General features: G+C 38.2%; 1 protein-coding gene and 1 long non-coding RNA gene across 3 annotated transcripts in view; one reads left to right on the forward strand and one right to left on the reverse strand.

The window, feature by feature from the left end:
• LOC140366915 (astrotactin-2-like) overlaps positions 1-26,052 on the reverse strand; it is a 259,612-nt gene that overhangs the window by 188,628 nt on the left and 44,932 nt on the right. For both annotated transcript variants that reach the window (XM_072453128.1, XM_072453126.1), the window contains exons 2-3: positions 25,729-25,916; positions 1,976-2,402 (exon numbers count right to left, since the gene is read on the reverse strand). In XM_072453128.1, the coding sequence (XP_072309229.1) occupies positions 1,976-2,402; positions 25,729-25,916 (615 nt within the window). The remainder of the gene's footprint in view (positions 1-1,975; positions 2,403-25,728; positions 25,917-26,052) is intronic.
• The window catches only part of LOC140366921 (uncharacterized), a 262,861-nt gene that overhangs the window by 152,240 nt on the left and 84,569 nt on the right, over positions 1-26,052 (forward strand). The window lies entirely within an intron of this gene.

Below are 26,052 nucleotides of genomic sequence, written 5' to 3' on the forward strand. Positions count from 1 at the left end.
TTTTTTTTTTCAAAGGCAAGAAGGGCGGTCCCTTGAGACATACGTGCTTGGACTGGGCTTGTTAAAATGTGTAATTAAGGGAAAATACATTAATTCATAATGCAATGAAAACACACTTCTCAAAGGCAATTCAATTAATATAGCGATATGATGTGTACATTGTGCGATACTGGAATCTCTTTCAGTTCAGAGTTTGATGATAACATGCAAATTGTGCTGGTAATTGTATTAAAATCCAAAATAAACACTGACTGCAAGTCTTTCACATTTACATTTTAAGAATGGTCATACTATTTAGTTTCTTCCTCCATTAACTTCTAAAACTAGTACAAAAGGAACAATACTGGGCAAAGTTAAAGTCAAATGCATTTACAACACTTAGAAATGCCATGATTAATACAGCAAGCATTACCTCAGAAGTTGTTTTTTCTTTTTACTGATATGTTATTTAAAAGCTTTTAATGTGTTTATTATAAATACTGGCTTTCCCTTATATTGTATGGTATAATAATGGCTAAGTTTATAATGAGCTAAGCCTTTTTCGAGGAGCTGATTTTGTATTTACTTCTCAATCTTACTGTGTTTGCAAGTTAACCTGGGACCATGCACGAGGCTGATTTGACTGCAATTCTGCGCCAACCACTCTGATAAGTGGATCTTCATCGTTCCTTTCATTGTTTGTCCTTGCCCTTGTCAGAAGACCATTGGGTCACACACTGACACATATTAACATCTAATAGAGCAGATAATGTCCCCTGTCACTTGACCTCTGCACATTACATTAGATGACACCATTACATTAGTGCCTCACATGCACTCGGTACTAGAAGTCGAGCCAAATATAAACAGATGCTTTTATGTTGGTGAGCGAGTACAGTTAATGACTATGCAGCACTTTAACATTGTCAGTGATGCATTAAAGTGTGTTGTGTAAAACTGCCTATTTTTGACAAATGGAGGCAGAACAGGCTGTGCTGGAGAACACGAGGAGAGCGCATGTCCAGGCCTGGCCATCTGGGGAGCTGGCACTGTGAGCCTACACGGATGTACAAGTCAGACTGGCAAATGGGGAACAGGACAACCGCTGAGGACAACACATTTTGTCCTGTGTGCTGCTCACGCTGTACTATAAGGAACAAGAAGCATATTTTACATTTCATTCTGACAGAAAATGCAAAGCAGATGTCTTGAGAATAATAAAGGGAAATGCTGTGCTTTTCAACAGCTCAATTTAATTGTATGTCCCGGCAATATGTTCCTGAGGTTTTAAGTATCTTGATTTATTGATATTTAATTTATTATTTATAGTTTATGCATAATATAACACAATTATTATGATCAAGAAACAACAGATGAGTGTAAAACTATACAGGCAACATAAAAGTGCTAGACTGTAATGGGAACTTTTGTGTCCGTTCCCTGTCTGCAGCAGACATTATCTATAGGTGTTTTCACATATATGAAACACAATACAATAGAATACAATAATGACTGAAACTAAGTCCTATATTCTCCTGGTTCCTATTTAGTCTTAGGAACCACCCAGTTCCCCTGGCTCACATTCACACAGCAACATTGGCTGAAAGTGGGTCTAACTGGTTTAAAATAGAGTGGAACATTTCATGATGTAATAAGTGGGAGTAGGTAATGAAAGGTTGTAAAAGTTGTAATGCACAGTCTTCTAACACACAGAATTAACACATGTATCACACTTAATCATATCATTTGAATTCCTACTTACTAATTCAGAATTTTATTTTTTGGAGTAAGCAAAGTTCAAGATAAAAAGTTGAGGTGCAATAATTTCTACAATAATGGCTAAAGTTGCTAAAGAACCTAATTCTAAATGGAAAAGTATTACATCTTAGAGACGTATCCATGCCAAATAGGAGGTAATTATGTCTTGAGTACCGAATTTTGATTCCATAACTGTATTAAAGCTTCTGACACAAAAGCAAAAACAAAACCATCTTACCTTGGGTGTCAAACTTTCGCTGTACACTGTTTTCTTGGCACATCATGTCGACATGTCCCCCGATGGTGCCATAGTCATCCTGCACCTTGCCATCACTCAGCTTGTTGTGGATCTGGTTGGGCGTGGAGTTAAATGAGGACATTTGGACATTTGGATCGTCCTCATCGCCGTCGTAATCATCCAGAATGGGTGTCTCTCTTATGGGCATACCAATGACCGAGCTGCCATGTTGGTGAGTGCTCCTGGAGCCCCGGTAGCTGTCTCTGCCCTGTGGACCCAGCAGGACGGAGGGGATGTAGTGAATCTCATGAGTGGCTTCAGTGCTCGCACTCTTCTGGGGGATTCTGCGACGTTTGCACCAACGATGGCGGGTGTAGAGAACCAAGGTGAACAGAAGGATGAGGAGGAGAAGAGCAATGAGGCCTCCCTACAGAGAACACAGACAGACATCATTTATAAAGACAATGCTATCTGGAGGTAACAAAGTAACCAAACATCGCAAGTAAAATATGTATTATATTGTTGTCAAAGGTATAAAATTGCAGCTGTTTTTTTAGTAAGCAAAAGAAAATGATATGTTTTGAGGCATTTGAGAGGATATATTTTTTTTTATTCACAATGCTGCAAACATTACCCTAGCAACCTAATCACATCTCGTTAGTTACTAATACACATCCAAGCTATTGAATAGGGTTGACAATCACAGGGTCCCTCACGATTCGATCACAATACACAATACGATTGATGCTAGATATATTGTACATGATATTCTGTGATATATTTGTTGGCGTAATCCCTCATTTTGTCCTGGAACAAATTCAATTGTAGTCATCTGGACCCACCAACAGTGAGGTATTTATCCTTCTCTGCAGTGTCAGCCCTGCCCTGTAAGCCAAATGCATTTGAACAAAAGCATTTCTGTGTTAAATCATAATTTCAAATACTTAATCAAACCTATTTTAAATAATCAAAACAGTGAATATGAATATCTTTCTCTAAACAAGCAAAACATTGCATCACATTGTCACAAAATATACTTACGCCAATATATCGATACATCAGCACACAATAGTGATACTGTGTCATGATATTTAGTATCAGGATATATCAATATTTCAATATTTAGGCACAACCCTAAATGCAAAACCTGCCCCAGTTTTCCTTCTATTGGCCAAAGCCCACACAGTAAAACATTCACAGCAAATACTGTTAAAAAAAAGAATGTTCCTTTGAGTCAAATGATCTGGAAACAAGAGCGTTGCAAACATCACATGAGATCTCCATTTTATTTCATTTTTAATAACTGATAAGTAATAAATATTACTCAAACATGCATGAATCCCTCTAAATACAACTTTGAGTGGTTAAACGAGAAGGAAAAATAATCATAATGGTTAAATGCTTCTAAAAGTCGATGTTGCATAATTGTTCTCCTTTAACTTTTCGTGCATGACTTTAATATTCACACTGCCAGTTGTTTCCAAAACATATACAATGCAGACTGTTATTTATGGTGTCAGTATAGAAATGCAGCATCATTCTTTTCAAAAATAGTATAGAATCTGCACATACCACACACTGCATCACCACAGTATAATCAATACAAACACCACAAGCGCCCATTCATCACTACATTTAAAATTCCATCTATATGTGGGGAAAACAAACCCGCGTCAAATTATAAGTCGTGGACTGCTGGCTGTCCATAAATCACAATGCAGAAAGAGGGAAGTATGGGAACGACTGGTAGCACCCACCAACTCGTTCATTAATCTTCAGCAGGATGGCAGCTTTGCAGAAACACAGTGCCACAAACTCCCTTTAGCCCGCAATCGCACATTCATTCCCAGTGAGCAGAAGTCCATGACAGCTTATGTTTCATTTTAGAGGCAGAGTGATAATGTCCTGCTGACAATGTGTGACTCCGCAGTTTTGTTGAGAAATGGTGGTGTAAGTTTGGCATTCAACAACAGCAAATACGAGTAGAATGAGTATATACTTAATCATAATTGTTCAAATCTCAAGAAAGTATATGATACAGAAAAATGTGACGTGTACACCATCAGTCAAAATAAAGTGCTTTTGGTATGAAATACAGGCCCGTTCTGAATTGAATAGCAGCAACACAGGTGTGCACGATGGCATAGCGGTTAGAGATCTAGCCTCCCAATAAGCAGATCATGGGTTAGATTCCCAGGAAAACGTCACATGATCTCTGTGGGTTGAGTCTGCATGTCCTTCCCGTGTCTCTGTGTTAACCTTGTGACTAGCTGGGTATATACCGCCTAAGGCCCAAAGTCACTGGAATAGGCTCCTGTCAGCTGAAACAGGAACAAGTGGTAGAAGATGAAATGAGAAGCAAAACCTGTCAAAGCCACACACAAAAGCAACAAGAGACATGTAACAGAGTGATCTTTAAAGAAATCTTTGAGATGGTTGTTTGTCACTTTATGATGAATGTGTGTTTGTGTTTAACATAGCAGCATGGAGCTAACTTAACTTAACAGTTAAAGATAATATTGTGAATAAATATATAGATTGTCCAAGTGGAAACATTGTAAAAAATAACCTACTAGTCTTATTTAGTTATGGCTAATTCGGCAAATAATCAAAACTGGACTATAAACTGTGGCTTTCAGATTAAATTAAATCCAGTTTAACAACATAGCAGATATCTGAAGTCTGCACTTACACACTTTATGCACTTTGAGAAAATGAACGCTTGATTGATGTGTGTAGTGTGGATATTGGCACAGGCCGTATAATGATCACTCCTGAATCAACTGTGTTTGCTTTCAGAACAAGAATTGGATTGTCTATTTGAAGATTTAGAGCTGGTTGTGAATCTGTTAAAGGTGTATAGTTCCTGGTTATGTTTTTTTATCTTCCTATAAACATCACCATAATCATTTTTTTTGTCTGAGCATTGTGTTATTCTGGAAACTTCCCTCCTTTCTGTTAATAGCTCCTCTTGTATTACGTACGTGTCTTACTCAATTCCCCTTGATGTTTGATCACATCTATTCTCCCTTTTTGAGCACAACGACCGTATAAATTCACAGTGGCAGACGAAGCCATGAGGGGAAATTGGTTTTCTGTTCATCTCCACGCCAACAAATCCCCTGCCCGCTTTAGTCCTAAGTGAAAGCAACTGGAAGTCTCATAATTCCCATTTCCTCTATAGTTTGTCTTTTATAGTCTTTACAGACTTTTGCCGGATTATTTTCTCCTTTGCTTTACATCGAACTGCAACCAGTAAACAGGGTGTTCTTCAAAGCAAGATTAAACTAACCAATTTAACATACAACATCTAATTATATTTTAAAATCATCTAATTAACATATTGCATGAATGCATTTATGTACACCATTTACTTTGAATAACAACAAAATGTCAAAATAAGCCTGAAGGAAACACATGCTTTTATCAGGTACTTAGTATTGAACTATAACAGAACACATCTGGTGATCTACTTATGTTACATTTTGTTCATTGTAAACAACAATATTGATCTAACATGGCTTAGTAATAGAAACAGGTCCACTGACTTCCTGTTCAAAATGCCTCTTCATAGTGGAATTTCACTGTAACAAGCAGCGGATTATCATTTCATGTTTATCATTTTTGAACAGTGGTGCAGGGAAGTACAGGGAAGTGGGCAGGGATATGGGTTAGGTACAAAAAGGATTTTTTAAGCACTCCAGTCTATGTTGCCGGACAATGCAGGATTACTCAAACATGAAGGAATCAATCAAAACACAAGTTTGAGTAAACTAATCATTAGCAGTCCACCAATTTGGAAATGTTAGGCCGAAACCATTGGAAATGCTTGAGCCAATAACCGATATTAGGCTATTTTTTCTGTTCTTTTTTTTTTTTACACATATTTTATTTTTATTTATATGTTTTAAAGGTAAGTTATGATGATGATTGATTTTGTGTTGATTTATCCTAAAAACTATTCCAAACTTGTGTGATCATTTTAAAAACACATTTTTAAAGTTGTTCTTTTATGTTATAACATCACATCCATTTTAATTGACAGCTGTTTCCTAACTACTCATTAACACTGCTGTCACCCCTGCAGACTGCTGCACACTTCGTGGTAACACTGAAGGTGTGCTGTATGCTAAATTTGCTCTGACTAATTGGGTCTTGAATTTGAATTCTTTAGACCTGGGACTAAAATAACTTTCGCAATGGATTTCTGTGACACTTCACACATCCATCCGATAGCTCTGGGGAAGCAGATGTTGATTAAAAGATGCTTAAGCTGTTTATAGTTAAATTAAAAAGAAGTGGTGGTTTAACTTACAAGCAGAGGTGGCAGCTATATCAATAAATTGACAATATCACAATTGTTGTTTTAGAGCTATATGAAATTAGAATATCATGTATACCTTCATAATTAAAACTAAAGAAGATAACCTCAACGTCTTGTGTGATAAGGCCGCAGTTATTTTATTACTTGGTTTACGAATTTTTAAATGAAATATATTGCAGAGGCGGACGGAATATAAATATAATTTCAATTTCAAAATATGTTTTCTTCCGGGTTTGCCCAAAACGCACCACGGGAGGAGGTGAGTGTTACACTCACCTGCGGCGCGCAGGTGAGTGTAACAGTAGATTTAGCATGTTTTAGACGGACAGAACTGACGCTTAAGTGTGCACCCTCCCCCACCCACCCAGTCACGGCAAAACGCGCTGAAGAAAATGTGGTTAACAGGTTTAAAATGTGTATTTGTGTTATAAAGGAGCGCAGCAAAATATTTATATTTATATTGTATAAATCAATAATCTAAGTGCGGCAGATCCGTAAAGGCTATAAAGCGATTTTCCATCAATTTGGCTCTCATTTTTTTTATCCATTGACGGGCGCAAGACTTGAACCTTAACCAATACATTTATAAGCATATTTTGTCAAAATATTTCTTGCATATATATCAGACCTTTAAGGCAAATAGTATCTAAATTATATAAAGGCATTAATTATCCAGATAACTATTCTACATATATATGAAAAATAAATGGGAAATAGATGAGGTAAGTTTGCTTTGACAGATGAAAATGAAGGATCACAAAATCACATGTTTTGAAAGATGTATCTCGGTTTTTTCATAGCACCATGTCAAAGACCTCACTATTCACAAGCTAACTGCTGTGGAAACTGTGGCTGCCAGGAGGTCCACCATTACCATGTGTTTTTAGTCAGTCCAGTTGCTCAGAAAAATTGTACTGAGATCAACAAAATTAGTTTTTGACATCACCACTCCCACTGGATTTCAGAACTATGTATTTATGCCGTAAATAGCAAATATTATGCATTCTTTGTATTTGTTTTAGCCTTTAAACATGTTCTTGAATACCTTTAGTTTGGCCTTTGCAAAAACAAGGCCAAACTAAAAAGAAAAACAAACAAATTACATTTGGATCTTTGCTGTTTAACCTGGGGCTCCCTGTGTTTTGGGAATTACTTCCTGTTCTTGGAACGCAGTTGTACTGATTGTGATTAGACGGGAGAAATTCACACAACGAGTTTGACTATGATTTATGGACTTAAAAAACAGATTCTCAAGATTCTCAGAGCAACACAAATCGAGAAAATTTGAGATTAACAGTGTTTTTGAGGATTTTCTAACCAGGATTTATCAAACTTGCATGAATTAAATAGATATGAATAAAATAAATAATATATGTCCTTTAAAACTTCTGCCATGGACACAATCACTCTACTTGTGTTCTTTTTATTTTGGCTTTTGCTTTCTCATGGTGTTTTGTGTTTGATATGTTTGATTATTTTTTTGTTTTGAAAGAAGAAAAAATATACATATTTTAAACAAAATCAAGTCTTTATCAGCATTACCGCCGCTTTTTCTATCAAAGGCGTTATGGACGATTTTTCGGCGATTTGAGAACTCCCCCCGTGCGGACTGATACAACACAGACGTGCGTTTGTTTAATAGCCCGACGGATCGCATCTCTCGTCTCCCGTAGATTTTCGTCTCTTCTGAGCCAGCTCTTACAGTCTTTCTCCATCCTAATTTTGTCCCGTACACTGAAGGACAGTGTTGTTTCATAATTTTGGTGAGCGTAAACTTGAACAGTATTACTGCTGACGAACGAAACTGTAAACGCGTTCTTTCTGGTGTCTGTGAACGGCACGTTTGTTCTTTTTAATTTACTTCAATAAGGTGTCAGATTTCTAGAGACTTCCAGGCGAAAAACACACCGTTAAGTTGCCCAAAAAGAGCCTATGTCTGGCAAGTGTGAGAGCTCCAGAGTTGTAGAGGCCGATAGCGCAGACAGAGATTTCACGTGTCGCACCGCACTGCGCATGCGCATCAAAACAAAAAGCAGCTTGGACACGACAGCAGCAGAGCAGCAAGGAGTCGCCCTACGACCAGTTACGTGGGTTTTATGATAAGGTCGGTGAGAATGGGAACAATCTGCATTTCTGTGCAATTTTGCCTCTGGGGAAGTCTGTCCCTTCAACGTGAATGTAAATCCTGGGTAAGGATTCAAAATTGGATATGAAGATGAAATCTGACACATAGTTTCAGCATTAAACTAATAAAATAATTGCTGCCTGTGGTTGTATATGGGCTGTGGAAATAATTTAGAAACTTTATAGCATAATATTGAAAAAAAGAACTGAACTAGTTCATTTTAAAATTTGTGAACTATGAACTGAACTAGTTCATGTAGAAAGTCAACTTTCCCAACACTGCTGAGGGAACTATATTATGATAGATCCATGCGCTTAGACATGCGGAAACGTGCTGCTCTTATGGGACGAGCCGCACGAGGCTGCAGGTGAGCAGTAGGTGCGTTTTTAGATTGATACATGGCAGGACTAATCGGCAGTCCACGCCATGAGGAAATAAGATTCAGATTTGGGCTAAAAAAATCCTCCATTACGCCTTTAAGAAAGGCTGGTAGATTTGATACATTATTCTGAACACTTGATTATAATGTTATGCAGCTTATGAGCTGACACAAGGGACACAGGCTCTCTGGTGCAGCCACCATCTGTGCAGTGACTAGGGACTTCCTGTCACCAGTGACCACTCACCTTCTGCCTCCAAGGAAATGCTGGATGACAGATCATTTTCAAATGAAGAAACAATAATTTTATGACGGAAAATTAAATAAATACATAAACAGGTTTTAACAAGAAAAGACCTCTGCATTACCCGAAAAGCCGTTACCTGAAAAGCCTTTCTCAGCATGTCTTTGGTGTTGTGGCTTTATAGATTTCTCCTGTCCTTTCTCCCAGCAGGATGTTAAAATGGCATGTGTCCTAGCATCTGCTCGCCCCATGTCCGACTCCAACTCTCAGCATGAATGACAGAACTTGGCTCAACGTTTAATGCTTGCGCTCCAACTACTTCACCTTGGAGGAAGCGTGTACATTACGGGGACAGACATGCTACAACCGCATATTGTTGTTCTTGCATGCAAAAGACAGACTATGTTTCTTTAAAGAGGTGGTTCAACAGAGGGCTTGACTACATTTATACATATAACTTCTTCACAACAAGGATTTTCCACCTTATTGTTTGGCTGTCTACAAGCATAAAATATGCCTATAGTTTTAATTGAATTACTTAAAAATGCACATTTTAGTGGTTTATTTTATCTTTGAAACACACTGAACATTTCTGTCATGTTAAATTATCAGAAAACTTTTTGCAATTCATCATTTGAGTGCATATTTGTATAAGTAAAATGTATTTTTCAAATTGTACATTAGTGGAATCCAGCCTGCATTAACACAAGCCATTGGGAAGAGTAGCTAAAATATGTACTAAAGTAAAAGTTAAGTTAATTTAAATTTATATTACTCAAGTAGAAGTAAATAGTTTTCCAAGAAATTAATCAAGAGAAAAAGTATTTTTTTACTTCATAAAATAATTCTATTGAAGCAAACGTATGGTGTGAGCTCTGTTTAACAAATCTAAATAAATAAATATAAGTCAGTAGTATTGACCTGCTCCATTATTTGAATAACTAGATTTCAGCTTCACTGAATAAGCACTGAATTGTCAACTGCCTGTTGCTAATCCAGAGGACAGAGACACATTGTTGTGAAATTACTTGTTTATTTGCTTATTTGTTTATTTAAGGATCTATTCGTTGCTACAGAAGCAGAGACTGTTTTTCCTGGGGTCTATTACTGTATATTTTTTGTGAACATATTTACATTTGTACAGTTCCACCCTATTTTGGTTCTGATTTGTTATAAAGCAGCTTGAAATTATTTGATCAGTCCATTGCAAACTATGTAAATCACCTAAGAAATTGCATTTACCAAAAGCCCATGCCTTATCATAAAATCTAATTTGATAGAAAACTAGGGACATTTAAATGTCTCTTGGAAGCAAAGGATTGACCTTTCCATTTTGTCTCAATGAAACCTAATATAAATTTCCATAATATCACCACTATCCAGGTTTTTCCTCGCCCTACCTACATGAAACCAAAACCATGAACCACAATCATTCTAGAAAGTTTACATACTGTATTTTCTGGATTATAGGTTGCACCTTTTTACAAAGTTTTGGCCCGGGGTGCGACTTATATGTGATATTATTCGTTATTTTCACACTGGCAACCGCATGTCACCTGTCGCCTGACCGGCACTCTAGGGCGCTTTAGGCTCTAAAGCCCTGTTCACACCGCCGCGTCAAAAGCTTCCAATTTACAAGTCTATGTAAACGCAAATCGCCGCGGTCTGAACAAGGCATAAGCAACGCAGAAGAAGAATCTACACTTCCTCTTCCTCCGGAGTTTGGGAAGTTGTTTTAGAAGTGACACTGAGGAAGAATTATTCAATGGATTTAGTGATTTGGGGTAATACTGATGCTTTGGTAAACTTGTTAGCATGTTCTTGAATAGTTATCTGAATAACTGTTAATGTTACGTTAACATACCAGAAACTTACTTACTTGTTGTCTGTGCGTCATGTAGCTGAAGGTGTTAGCGTTAGCATATGTACACCTATTCACAATGTTCTCTAATCTAATGTTATTATTTTAAATTGCATTTCAGGATGAAATGTCTGTTCCTGGTCTTGGATTTTATTAAATAAATGTCCCAAAAAATGCGACTTATACTCCAGTGCGACTTATATATGTTTTTTTTCTTGAGCTGGTGCGATTTATAATCCGGAAAATACTGTAAATACCATTTTCACACAAGTACTGTAAAACTAGTATGCCTGTCACAGGTGAAATATAGGCTACACAGAAGTTCTCTGTGCCCCTGACCAAGAATTTTAGTAACTTTATAAAGAATTAAGTTATTTTTTTTTCATTCTTTTTTCTTCTTCTACCGTTTGTGCTCGATAGGGGTCGCGGGTGACTGTAGCTTATCCCAGTGACTTTGGGCCTTAGGCGGGGTACAGCCACTCTGCCACTGTGTACTCCAAACTATAAAAGAGGCGACCGAATGATTAATGAATCATTCAAATATTAATGTTAATTTGTGGAAAGAAAAGTCATGAAGGTTACTCTGAATCTGAATGAGGAAGGGAACATTTTTATATTTGAGAGATGTTCTCTGTTGAATGACAAGCAGCAGATAAGTGGCCCTTGATTAGTTCAACCACAATTTTGTCTGACCAATAACACAGCTACTTTTGGAAAATAAATGAGGAAGGTCATAAAAACCTACTATGCTATTCACTGGACTGCTGCAAATTCTATGCATAATGTAAAAGTGCAGGGGTGAGATCTGAGGAAAAAAGTGGGCAGGTATGTACTGTATGTCAATTACAGTTCATATAACTTAAACATTGAGAATATTAAAGGTAAATAGGATTATTTCCTTCCTGGTGGATTGTGTCAGCAAGGGTTGAAAACATTTTTTATGTTGTTGAGCAAGGGGGGAGGCATTCTCCTATAGATGCCTGTGGGTCATCGAGAGCCAAAGATAGTGCATCAAATAAAATTCATTCAATACTAATGCTGAACCTATAATGCACCTCATAAGCTTTCACGTGAAGTCCACATTTTAGATGATGGCTAGCGTTGTGTTTCTTGTAAAAAAAAAAAGAAAAAAAAAAGGGAAGACCAGCCTGCACGCTTCCTCCAATTAATTGACAATGTTTCTATCCAAATGGATCTTTTTCAGGTCATAGGTTTCAGTTGTGTGCCACCCCCTTATATAACTTATGGTTGGCCAATCCAAGACAGAAACAGATTTGATTGTACTTCACAAGAAGAGTGTCTACAAAATAAAAAATATAAACATGAACGTACTAAGCGTACTAATGCTATTTAAAGTACAAGGAAGAGTCATTGAAAACATTTTGAAAATGTATTGCTTCATTGTTAACACAGATCCATTATTTAAAAAAAAAAAATCAACAAGCCTCAGCCTAACTTAGGACAAATGCTTGTTGATCATTATCTGAATCCACCAAGAAGCAGTACATTTTTAGACTCTCCACCAGGAAGCTACAGCTGTGAGTCATGTACATGTAAGTCCAAGCCCTCAATCCGCGCCGCATTATGGCTCTGTTATTAGTTGTTAGCCAGGCAGATAAAACAAGATATTGCTACACAGAGAGAGAACAGGCCGACTGTAAGCACACACAGACCTTCATCAGTGACATTTTACAGAGGAAAATATGATTCGAAAAGCAATGCCAATATTTGCAGTGGAGTCACAAGGGGCCAATATAGGCTTGCCACAGTTCTTGATAACAAGGCAATAAGAGAGCCAGTGAAATGAGGCCCTTGAGCTTACTTTGTTTGAGAAAAAGGGAGGTCTCAACAATGAAAGGTACCGGGAATGGATTTTTATTTTTTTTCTGAAGCCACAGGCATCACAGAGTTGACAATAGAGTGGATGAGATCAGCATGTGGTAAAATAACCTCTCAATGTCGGTTGTGCTGCTGTTAGAAAACAACTTGGCGACAAATGCAAATCTAAATTGGAAATAGGTTTTGCCATCATACGTTACTTTCGTATAAAAATAAAATTAAAATAAATGAAATCGAATGATAAGCAAAATAAGCACATTTGATGCTTTGATCTATCATCTTCTCACATTTAATGTTTCTCAATTGTTTTTTTTTTATGTTTTGCATAATAGACATGCTAGACACATGACACGCTCATGGTCGAGTGAATAGCAAACGAATCTCGTTCCTGACAATGTATTGCATGTCATTCCCCTGTCTCCTCCCATGTCACACTGCACTGTCCTGTCCAGTAGAGCCAATGGGCCAAAAATACTGTTTCAAAATGGTCAAACTTTCAAATAAAGTGATATTTCTGCACTTTGTGATTAACTTTACAGATATTTCCATTTGTCTGATAATTAGGGCAGCAGCTATCTATTATTTTAGTGATCGAGTAATTTATTGATTATTTTCTTTGATTAATCGAGTTATTGGTTGTTGTTTTTTGAACATTTGTAAACAATTTAAAAGCATATTAAATCATTTGTTTAAAAAATGTAATAGTTTGTATTGGTGTAATCCCTCATTCATCCAGGACTGTTCCATTGCAGAAAAGCAGTATTTTATTACATTGTATTCTTAATTTAACTTATTTCACCAAAAAAGCAACATTTCATACCAGTCCAAACTATTCTGTTTGTATATAAAGAATATATAAATAAAGGACAAATGAACTTGTCACCAGACTGTGTTTGTTAACTGTTACTGTAGTTATGAATTAATTTGTGTTTTATGTCACATAACTTAAAATGAGAAACTTGTTAATAAAACTGTGTTGAGTGAGGCCAGTGATACCTGGTGTTTTGAGCTGTAACTCTGGAGTCATTTTGCAGCATTAGCTCCGTGTGCCGTTCACTTTAGCATCCGTGTCTTTGCCCCGTCATCGCGGTCCTCTGTACTCTTTCACACAACAAAACTACATTTCCCAGTCACACTCGTAAGTCTAAAACACGCCACGCCAGAAATAGAGGATGTACTTCCTGCGGCAGCTGGAGAAAGCAAAGTTGCCAGCGGAGATGATGGTGCAGTTCTACACGGCCATCATCGAGTCCATCCTCACCTCCTCCATCACCGTGTGGTACGCTGGAGCCACAGCCAGGGACAAACAGAGACTGCAGCGCATTGTGCGCTCCGCTGAGAAGGTAATCAGCCGCAACCTTCCATCTCTGCAGGATCTGTACCTCTGCAGGACTCTAGGACGTGCAGGTCGGATCACAGCCGATCCTTCTCACCCGGCACACGGACTATTTGAGCCACTCCCCTCAGGCAGGAGGCCACTCCCCTCAGGCAGGAGGCTACGGTCCATCCGGACCAGAACCTCCCGTCATAAGAACAGTTTTTTTCCCTCTGCCGTTGGACTCATGAACACTTCTTAAGCACTTTCTACTTTTATTGCACCACATATTTTATTTTGTGTACATATCGTGTCTATTTTTAACTCTACCTAACCATTTTAATACCCGGTAGTTATTTGTTATTAATTGTCCATTGTTTTGTATTTATTGTTCAGTGTTATGTTTGTGTTGCACCGAACCGCTAGGACAAGTTCCTATGACCGTGAATCCTGTTCATTGATAAATGGCAATAAACTTATTCTGATTCTGATTCTCTCCTCTGCTGGGCTTTAGTTGCTGCAGGTCCACGCGGAACAATCTCTGTGTGAAACAAAAGCTACACAAGTCGTTCCGTGTGCTCGGCGCGCCACAGATTCATCTGTTTTTAATTAAATATGTAAATTAAACTAATCATCGAGGCAATCAAATAATAATCTACGCTTTTTGGTAATCGAATTACTCGATTTACTCAATTAATCGATGATAATTTTAACCTGAACAAATGTAAAGACATGTTTTGACACATTTCTATTGGATTGACATAATATCATTTGACTATCCTGATCGAGATACAAAAAAAAAATATTTATTTTTTAAATTGTTTAATTTTATTTTATTCCATATCGATAAATAGAGAATGATGGTGCTGTGGTTATACACCTATACAGCTGAAGCAGATAGGATTTCATTCTTTGTTTTATTCCCTGTCGTTCAGCTCCGAGTGCGGCCTTTATTTGCACCACAGCTGTTGCCCCGGAGTTGCCACGACAGCATGTGAGAACAGACCTGTCAGAGAACACCAGCAGCTCAACACTACAGGACTCTATCCACCAGAGTCAGATGCAATCAAAAACACCTCTCCAATCCCCGACCGCTTGATACACCATCTTGCCCTGTTTTTCTTCTCATCTCCCGGAACTCCTCCACACTCCTCTGGCAGCTTTGCACCAAACATTTCTCATGATTTAGAGTAGCACTTCTTTCCGTTGACATTTTTCAGCATGTTGCCAGTCTAGAGTCCAGCTGAATGAGTGAAAGGACAACCAGGCTGCAACACTACGCTTGATTTCACTGCTAATACATGACACTTCCAGGGCTTATTGAAATGCACAGATGTTTCCAATTGCTGTGTGAGTCATTGATAGCTGTGAGCCAAACACATTTGCTAGCGCTAAAAAGGAGAAAAGAGCACTTTAACTATACATTAATGAGGTATTTTCCCCGAGACTTTAATCACCACACTTTAAATGGCTATTAGGAGAACAACACAAGTGAGGATGAATCAATAGCAATATAGAAGTAAATGAAGAGATGAGAAGAGCTTGATGAGTCTGCCAGTTTTAGTTGGTTAGAATGGCAGGGCACAGTGTTATCTCTTCTGTTCAAAGAGGTTAATTATATATGTACTGGGCATTGACTAATTCCCAAAAGTAAATATAGTAAAGCTAGGACTCCAGTAGACTACAGTAGACTGCAGAGATAATATTAGCAAAAGGTGCTCCTTCACTGCACTGTCAATTCAGACAAAGCCTTTATGCATTCACGTCAGGCTAATACATCCATGTGTTTGTAATAATCACAGTTCGAGTGCAGAAATGCTCTGAGCGAGTCCAGTGATATGGATTTCTGGATTTCCATATAATACAATTCCTGGTATGTTTTTTTGATTATTATCATTATCATTATAATATGGTTAAAAGCAAAAACATGTTTTGCATGTGCAGCTTTTAAGAATTTTTGAGACAGTTATCTAACAAATGCCTTGAAAACCTAGAGATAATGGATTAGAGATAGAAAATGCTGCAATTGGCTTGCAAGAGAATCAAACCAACCAATGTGTATTTATAATAAATTGTTAAACACAGCCTCACTTAAGAAACTGATACTTACAGGTGACCCCAATCTATATATTGAAAAGTTTATGCACACTGTCTAACATGAACACAAAGCAAAACGGATTGCATTCAATATATATTTATAAAATACTATAACATACAGAATTTCTTTGGGACGAATTGTTCCGACCACATTTCTAAGTGTCTGGTTTGAAGCTAGTGCACCCTTATATCATAGCCCACAAGGTCACTCGCATAATAAAAACATTCAATTCACTGTGACGACCTTTCGCTTAAAGACTGAAGGTCTTCACAGTGCATACTCATTCTCTAGCTATAAACATCTTTGAATGCACCCAGGCACAGAAACACAATTATTCAATAATCCTCTTCCTTCTGCACCTTCTCTTTTGTTCCCTGAAGGCCTTGTCTCTATCGGTAACTGTTACCCAGGCAACAGAAAAGATAGAGAAGGTAGAAGAATGGTCAGAGGAGAAAAAGTAGAGGAAAACGATAGAAGAGAGTATCCGGTACTACCTGAACATAAAGGTTGGCTGACAGAAGTGTAGATGTGTATTTACTGGCTCTGCAAGTGGAGGGATCCTATCGGCTTTGGTCATTGCACTTGTCTCGACAAACAGATGCTGCGTTACAACAGACTGTGTTCATCACGCACGTGACGAGGCTGTAAAGAGAGTTGGAGAAAGGAGCTTGTGGGTGCATCTATTTGCCAAAACATGTGGACGTTAGAATGAAGAATTCACAGACTCAATTGAAGCATTTTAAACAGAAATTGTCAATACTAATTTCAATGAAAAACCTGTAGTATAATACATATAGTATAGTATATAAGTATTTTTGTTTATTTTCAGGAAACATGCGCAAATTGTTCAGTCCCTATATACAAGTCAAACTAATGAACCCTGCAGAACATCTGCGGGAACAAATGAAAATGTTCCATTTGTTCAGATAGCAAAAGGAATAAAGGAAAGGTAAAAGAGATTTAATTTTGTGGACAAAAACCTTTGCAGTAAACCCTTACGACCTCCCATTTAGAATTAAAAGAGCCAAGCCTTGAACAAGGACTGCCAACTCGAGATATGAGCCTATTTAGAGTGTCCCCCTAGATAAAGAGAGCAGTTTAGCACAAACTGTTTACTGTACGAGTGAAAAAACAACAAAATCACTAAGGAATAATTTCATATTGTTTTTTTATCCATGTGCCTTGTAGGTTATAATGGTTTTGTTATAATAGAAGGAGAGTTTCATTCCTGGTCGTTTGGGTGCACAAGGTCAATGTATTTTTTTTTTTTTACTGAGATGTTAGCCTTTGTTACATTTTTGAGTAATCTCGCTGAGATAGCATAGTGCCAAACAAAGTCAAATTAAATTCATACAGCTACAGAAATAACTAGGTTTGGACGTGCCTGCAGAGAACTGGAGGATCATGCACGTGGAGTCCCATTATCGAACACCTGCTACAATCAAGACCCGCTGCACATAAACAGCATGGAAACAAGGCAATGGTGCAGTTAGAAATAGAAGAAGTTGTAATGTCAAACACATCCAATTGTTTTTGAACAAAATAGCCAGCAATGTGATAACCCGTAACATTTACATTATGATGATGGTTATTGTAGCCAATTAAAAAAAATACAAATAAACAAATACAAGTCCAATAATATTTTTTTACTATTAAATAGTGCTAGGCTGTCCAATTCATTTCATAATGTGTTCATGAAATGAAAATAGCGACAAAAAAAAAAAATAGATTTAAGAAAGGGAAAATACTGTATGTGTATGTCATATCAAATTGTGTTTAAACTTACTGTCATACTGTCAACTTACATGTTAGCGAACTAAGAAACAAGCTCAATGTAACACCAACAAACTAACCGGTCCTGTTGACATCTCAGTAATGCAGAAACGTTGGTAGAAGTCAGGGGTGTGCATGGGTGATCAGAACATGTATGAGGAGGACTGCATGAAGTGTTGGAGTGTTGGAAAATGGAGTACAGGGCGCGGGTGTTTTGCACTTTGGGCTTTTTTGCACATGTCTTTCCTATGTGTTTTTTAACTGCAAATGGCAACTAAATTAAACTAAATATTAAATATTTCAGTTTTATGCCAGAAGATGTGAAACATGCCTCTACCGGGGATTTTTGCTGCATGTTCATTTATTTATAATCAGGACAGTACCTTGAGATCTGTAATCACATGGCTTCCACACATAAATGTCCCCCAAAAATGTGACTTATACTCCAGTGCGATGTATATGTTTTTTTTCTCTATTATGCATTTTTGGCTGGTGCTCCAGAGCGATTTATAATCCGGAAAATATGGTAACCAGATACAAAATCATTTAACTTGGCCAAATAAAATAAAAAAGTCTCAGGGTTTCCCAGGAGAGTTGTCATCGGGTCAATGTTGGCAAATATTGCAAGGCTGGTTTTCTGCCCGGAGACAGAAAGGGGGCGACGACGGCCCCGAAAATACATATTTAACCATCACAGGGACTTACAAACACATTAAATATGGTAAAAATGTCACTTAGTTCTGCTTTAAGTTGAAAGGAATTAAAACTAAATTAAATAGGGACCATTTATTTCCATTTTGTTATCTGTTGAGTGAACTTTTTTCTGGTTTTGATTTCTGTCACCATGAAACTTACTGTAATGTTTGGGTTTACAGTGCTCCCTTTTGTGTTTTGATTTGTTCTTGGCTGTCCTGTTTTTTTCATGTGTTTTCATGTATGCATGTTTCTGTGTTGTATTTTGTATTGTCTGCAAAGAAAGCTAAAGTATAAAGAAAGACAAATGAAGCCTGCGTAAATTCACCTGGAAGACCTAACTTAAATCGGCGTCGGCCTCCATGGAAGGACCCCTCTCCCCAGCGCCATCATCTCACTCAAGCGGCGTCCGCCTGTCCGTCTGTGAGAGTCAGATCCCTCACTTCACCATGGACTCTCCCAGGTTTCTGCGCTTATCCCAAAGAGGTTATGCAGTTTTTCCCGGCCAAGATGGAGGGTGAAAGGACAGGGGGCGTCTGCACCATGGCCCTCGCACCTGCTCCTCACCACCAATCAACGCTCTCAAGTGACTCCTCCCCGCTCCCAATCAGCGCCCAGGCGGTCACATTTAAGCGCTCAGGCAGATGGCTCGGCCGCTCAAACCGTACTGCGACCCACCGCCTCCCCTCCTCCTCGTCTGCATTCCCCTCATCCGCTACCTTCTCTCCATATCTACCACCACCAGTCTCCAGGCTCCGGGGGGAGACATCTAATTCAATTAGATTATGGAGTGCCCATGATCACCGTCTTCCACCGGGGTCTGAGCGCCAAATAACCTCCGTAATAAAGCTCGCTAATCATTCTCTTCTGTGTCCTGTGTCTGAGTCTCTCCAGGGTGAAATATATTTAAAATATTACTGTTTTAAATGTAATCGGAAAATATCATCTGCAATTCAACAGCACTATATTTGTTATACTTCTTACATAAGACAACAAGTGTAAGGCAACTCCTCACATGAGATGCGTAGGTATTTAAGCCAGTCCTTACCAGAGCTGTCAGAATTTAAGAAAGGTTTTACCTGTTTTTGCTATTTTAAAATGTCTTTATATTTTGTCTTGTGCTTGTAATCAGATATGTGCTTGTAGTTAAATAGATTGACAATAACATTGGATTGTGTTTCATAAAAAAGGAGGAAAAAACAACAAAGTTTCCTGTCATTTTAACACTTGAGATTCCAAGTGAAACTATGTAGAATAATGTGTGAAACTGCTTAAACCCAAAAGGTGCCTGAAACAATTAACGCTGCCAGCAATTCAAATCCACTTTAATAGAAGAACCAAGGGCTTTCTCAGTTCATCGTGTTATAAAGCAGCATATCTCGTGCCAGGACAAAATTAATATGTGTCGCCCTTGATTTGGCACACAGGCCACACATCGATTCAAATGCCTCAATGACCCACCACAGTGACAACCATACATCACCAGTGACTGCTTAATTATAGTAAAGCCATGCCCAGTGTGTAGTGCTGTATCTTCATGCATATCTATCAAGATGGTGATAAGAATAGGAGCACTTTCGCATTGGGCCAGTGTGAGCGAATGTTCAATGAACCAGCCGCAATGCTCAACTTGATTTGGAAAATGGGATTTTCTTTCTCATGTAGAAGTAATTTATTACATTTCCTAGTTTCTTAACTTTAACATAATGACCGATTTGAAAGGGTCTCATTTGCATTTGCTGTTGTGCTATAGACCTCTAGATCTGGGGAAAAGATGATTATGTCCCATAACACGGCACCTGAAAGTCTGGGAACTGTCGGGTTTTATAGCGGCTCATTTCAATAAAATACTACCTGTCCTCCGAGTGAACTCGAGCAGTCATTTATTAAGAATGTTTTGCCGTACTCACTGTAAAACTAATAGCTTTTGCCAACTGAACTTCATGATCAAATCCCAGATGCTAAGCAATTATACTTCATCTAAAAAAAAAATTAAAAAGCCTTTTTTATTTAATTTCTTGTTAAAAACATACCAACATACTGGAACCATTCGGTGCTAATCAGAATCACAGAACCAGGATCTTGGTTTTGAACTACCTACCTACTATGACACATTTTCCTATACTTTTCTATCATTGGGGAAGTGCCAGATCTAAAAGTTATTATTTTTCCTTGATGAGAATACACTCAAGGAGCTTTGGTCATTCTCAGTGAACGTTTGAACAATTAAACAGTACTGAAGTTAATGTGACAAAGATGAGCTTCGTTCCATAGGCCAGGAGCTCTGCATTGATTTGGTGGGACTATAAAATAAGAATGTCCTGAGACCTTTATTGGTAACTACCTGATCTGATGTTCAGCAAACTTGTTAAATTATCAGGTAAAATCCCAAGGAGAGCTTTATAAATAAACAAAAGGCTTCTCTGAAATGCTCGGTATTGCTTTATTGGGAGGGTCTGGGGGGTCAGAAAACCAGACAGTATCTGGTGTGACCACCAAAATTGCCATCAAAGTTGCAGGAAGTGGAATGTGTTGTAAGGCAAGGCAAGGCAAGTTGTAGTAATATCCAACTTATTTGAGAACTTAACCGCCTTTTTGCCTTTCTTACGTTTGATTGATGAGTAGCTGACTGATCTATTTGCAGACACATGCAGCATTCACTAGCTCTGTTTTTTATTATTTGATGATGTGTTTGATTTCTTTCTAGAGCTGAGAGAATATAGTTTTAAAACAGAAAACCAAATGCATAGTTTATCTACCAATACTTTTTTGGGAGAGTCAGAGTAATCCCTCAATTGTCCAGGAGTTGTCCATGGTTGAGAAGGTTTCAAAAACATCAGGCTTTTGAGACGTTTCACCTGCCAGCCAGAAGTTGTTTTCAATCTGGTCAGAGTTAGAATTGATATTGCCCTAAAGGGAAGATAGATTAGTTCTGATGTTAGGGAGGAGTTATACCCCAACACTTGCCACAGTCTTGTTTACTTGCCCTGGACTTGTTTACTTGCTTGGCTAGTTTTGGGTCACACCAATTACTTGTGAACGTTATGCCTTCATATTCTAGAAAACCAGATCATGTAATCAAAGACATATCTCAACAAAAGTTCACTATGATGATGTTGTGCAAAGCTGAGACAATGGTTAAGGCTTAAGCAATGTATTCAAAGAACAGACCTTCTGAAAAGTCCCTTAAGCTTATTCCTTTCATCAAGTCAAAATATCAAGGGCTGTGTATCTGTCTGTGAGATTATACTCGTCTGACAAGTACACTGTTTTCATTTAAAAGCCCAAGTCAATCATGGGCATATTCTGACACACAGTGACACAAAGTGACAATCCCTGTGCAGCCGTCAACATTGTGGTGTGTCATTTTAATCTGTCTCATACCACATCTATATCAGCATTCTAAAATGTGGAGAAAAGAGAGAGAATGCGAACCATTCACTGGAGAGTTGAGAATATGACAGCTCAATGTTGAACGAAAGGAGTTCAGCCCGGGCCATGGTCTGACAACATCTTATAATGATGTTCTGTCAGACAGCCAACAGATGCCTAAATGCTGAAAGGACAAAACTCAATAACTGTTTAGATATGCAATTCATCTTTTTATAGTCATAAGTAATACAGCTCACTAGTTCACAGGGATGTTTTCAATACAATTGCTCTCCAACAGATGGACTGAAAAAGTGCCAGCAGGAAAGCCACTCAGACACGGGGAGAAACCTGCAAACTCCACACAGAAAGGTTCAGACAGGTTAGGCGTCAAACTCATAAACTTCTTGGTTTGGGGCGAGAGTAGCTGCAGACGTGAAACCTGCGCTCTCCCCCTTCACCTTTTTTTTGTGTTCAGATTCACCTCGGAGTTGATAAGCCGTTTTGGCTTTCTTTTTTCAGAAAAATCAGGGGTGCCTTGTTTTGGCTTTTTTTTTCAAGGCTTGGTTGCTTGTTGAAAACCTTGGTTCACCTGGCACTCAAAACACCTCACTACCACCTCCCTCGTTGTCTCGTGCTGCTTTCATGTGCATGTCGGGCAGATGGGACTGGAGATTTCTATGACCTGCGCGTTCACGTGCTTTTGGTCAGAGGCAGTGAACACACTATATCTTTTGTGCCTCAATATTTTGGGGGAGATAAGCTTCCTGTAGTTCTTCAAAGAATATTGTTTACTTAATATGTAATTTATTGCAATCATCAAAAAGAAATTCTCAATCTGCGTATCTAGTCTGAGACTGTTTAAGCCCTTCCCACCAGACAGAACCACCTGATAATAGCCTGTCCTGTTTGTTAGTACTGTTTAAGTTTCCCCTGAAACAAAGCACGGCAATGGACTGTATGAATCCTATTGTTAGATGACTGCAGTTCCATCATCACCGATGAGTACCTGATTAGGATCTGAAAGGCCAGGGCTGATGCCGCCCCATTGCTTCAAAATACTTTATATCGGGGTAAATTGAACCGTAATGGCCATATTTTGCACCTGGACTTAGCGTTAACGGGAGCCTTTTCCAGGGGGTGGGATCAGGGTGCTATTTTGCTACCATGCCGACCTTAACGCTGGCGTAAAGAGGCTGGACTTGGCCACTGGAGGCTGGAGTGGGATGGTGCCAGTCCATATATGATGATAGCCTCGCCTCCCGAGGCAACTTCTGTTGTGATTTTGGGTGTTACAAAAAATCAATTGAATTGAATTGAATTGAATTTGAACCAATGACTGATAACTGTGGCATTTAAAAGCACCATCTGTGTGGGAGACGTTTGTCATGGCCTCATATACAGGCAATGAAGGAAGTGAGCAATAACATTGTTTGATGTCCCGTTTTTCAATGTGTCCCAAAATTTTAAATATAAAATAAATAAATAAAATATTGAATTGCTGCCTCAGAGCATTGTTTCTTTATTTAATTCACCTTCAATTGTTTTTGCACAACACGGAGAGCTCGCCTTCATCACCGGGTTGCTTAGACTATACCCAGACTAAGAACACGCACACAGGGTGCGTAGTTAGTTGCCGTGGTTAGAGTTACAGCTCGGGACACCGTGCTCTTTCACACAACAAAACTCTTCCCGGTCGCACTTGTGAGTTTAAAACAGGCCGCTCTCTCCGTTGCTGAGCTTTAGTTGCTGCAGGTCCGAGCGGAAAAAGCTCTGTGTGAAACAAAAGCACCACAAGTCGTTCCACCACAGATTCACATGTTTTCGATTGAATATGTAAATTAAAAGAATCGTTGAGACCGTAAAATAATAATCAAAATTTTTTGTAATTGAATTATTCGATTTACACGAGTAATGGTTGCAGCCCTACATAAAACACTTTCTTATTCTCAAAACTGCCAAGGCTGAAAGCATACGAGTGTGGACATTTGGACACAGCCCTGGTGTTTTGAGCTGTAGCTCTGTAGTAAGTTTGTTGTATTAGCTCTGTGTGCCGTTCACTTTAGCCTTTGTGTCTTCGCCCCGTCATCGCAGACTTTCTGTTTCATAATCCTGGTCCTTGGTGCTCAAAACTTTTTTGAAACAGAATTACTCGATTAACTGGATTAATTGTTGCAGCCAAACGGAGAATCAATGTTTTAAACACCATTTTGGAATGATTCAATTTGTACTGATTTTTTTACTAGTTTTAATATCAATTATTAACTGGGTGTAGATTTTTTGACAACCCTAGGCTATTTTCACTTTTAGTATTTAAAAGCAAAGTGCCTTTCTATAATAGTCTGTAGATTGCATTCCAGAGTTATGTTTGTGATGACAAGGTTCAAGAGAAAATCTCTCTCAGCTCTGCACAATGAGACTGCTGTGTTTTAATAGAGGCAATGGAGGACACATGGAGGTGAAGAGGATTAAATAAGGAACAAGAGCTGCTTAAGAGGGAAAGGAAAAGGAAAAGACTTTAATACCAATATATAGCTGAAAACAAATGTTCAAGGCAAAGATGGTGCAAAAGATGTGTTACAAAAGTTTGTCTGTTGGAATAAACTCACAATAACCATGTGTTTTCTTCCAGCATAACCATGTTTCTGGTGCAATGCAATTTAAACTAATATTCAGATTTATAAAGTAGTTCAATACTAGCAAGTTTTCAGTCCATCTTGCTGTATAAATATATATCTCAACAACAAATATTTTGGTTTTGGACTGTGCCATTTTGTTCTGTTGAATATTGTGTGTTTTTTCCTGCTCTGTAGAAGATCAGTTTGTGAAAATGACAAAATCAATTACTCAATATTGGAAATTTAAAATAGTATATAACAGTAATACATTAATAAGATGTAAACTAGAGCCGCACAATATATCGAAAAAAATATTGTCATCGGGATATTTCCTTTCGAGGCAACTGCTGAAATTAATACAGCTCAAAAGAGACATCTCATTTTCTGCCTTGTTCCAGTCCAGAGTAAAAGAATTAATGATTATACTGATAATAATAGAAGTGGCCAACCTTTTACCACATTGCTAATCAAATATATTGCCTACATAAGACAAAAACAAATTTAATTGAAAAAAAGGTTATTGTTTAAACTATTTAATGTTTGGGTGAGAGCAAATTGTCGCAATAATATCAATATCACAGAACTTGACCCCTTATAGCATTTTGCATTTTTTCCAATATCATGCAGCCCTAGTGTAAACCATTTAGAAAACATATCTATCCATACCCAGTTATTGCAGAATAGAAAACAGCAGCTCAATACTTGTAGCTACTGTATTTGCAATCTCCTTCCTTTTGATGACTCATTCATATTCATTCCAAATGATTTAATAAAGTGTCCAGGAATTTAAATAAAATCTCAAGCTCTTTTCTTTATTAAGGATGTTTGGCCCATAGGCTTTATTAGACAGGACAGTTGACCGTGAAGCGGGAATGAGAGAGAAGGGAGGGCATGCAGGAAATTGTCAGTGCCAAAATTCCAACTCATGACACTGTGGCCGGCTGCACATGGAGTCTGGTACGTGTGCTACCGCCTTAACCACTCCACCACCAGGCAGCACTCAAGCTCTTTTTAACGACACACTTTGAAATGTACTTTGTGATAACAGGATTTCCCTTCAGTGTTTGGAAACAAAAAAAAAAATGCAAGCAATGTTGCATTCTGCGGTGACTCACCATGACAGAGATGTGGAGGAGATGCATGTTCTCGTGGAGGACATGGGCTGGCTCCCTGGCTGTGGGCTGAGTTGATTCTTGAGGGAGCTCAGATTCTGTTAGAGACACGTGGAAGTACAGAGTCCCATTCTCCAGCCACTGCTGCTTCCAGTGCACCTGAGAGATGTCCTCTACCGTTCCAGACATTTCTATACAAAACAGGTGGAACAGAGATTGCAAATGCATGAAAAAAGTAGGTTGGGTCAGAGGGTGGGGCGATATGAAGAAGAAGAAAAAATATATATTTTTCTCATATTGTTCGATCTTGATTTTCAATTCGATTTT

Source organism: Eucyclogobius newberryi, unplaced genomic scaffold (assembly GCF_026437365.1).
Source record: "Eucyclogobius newberryi isolate DKJ021-1_F unplaced genomic scaffold, fEucNew1.0.hap1 SCAF_2, whole genome shotgun sequence".
NCBI lineage: Eukaryota > Metazoa > Chordata > Actinopteri > Gobiiformes > Gobiidae > Eucyclogobius > Eucyclogobius newberryi.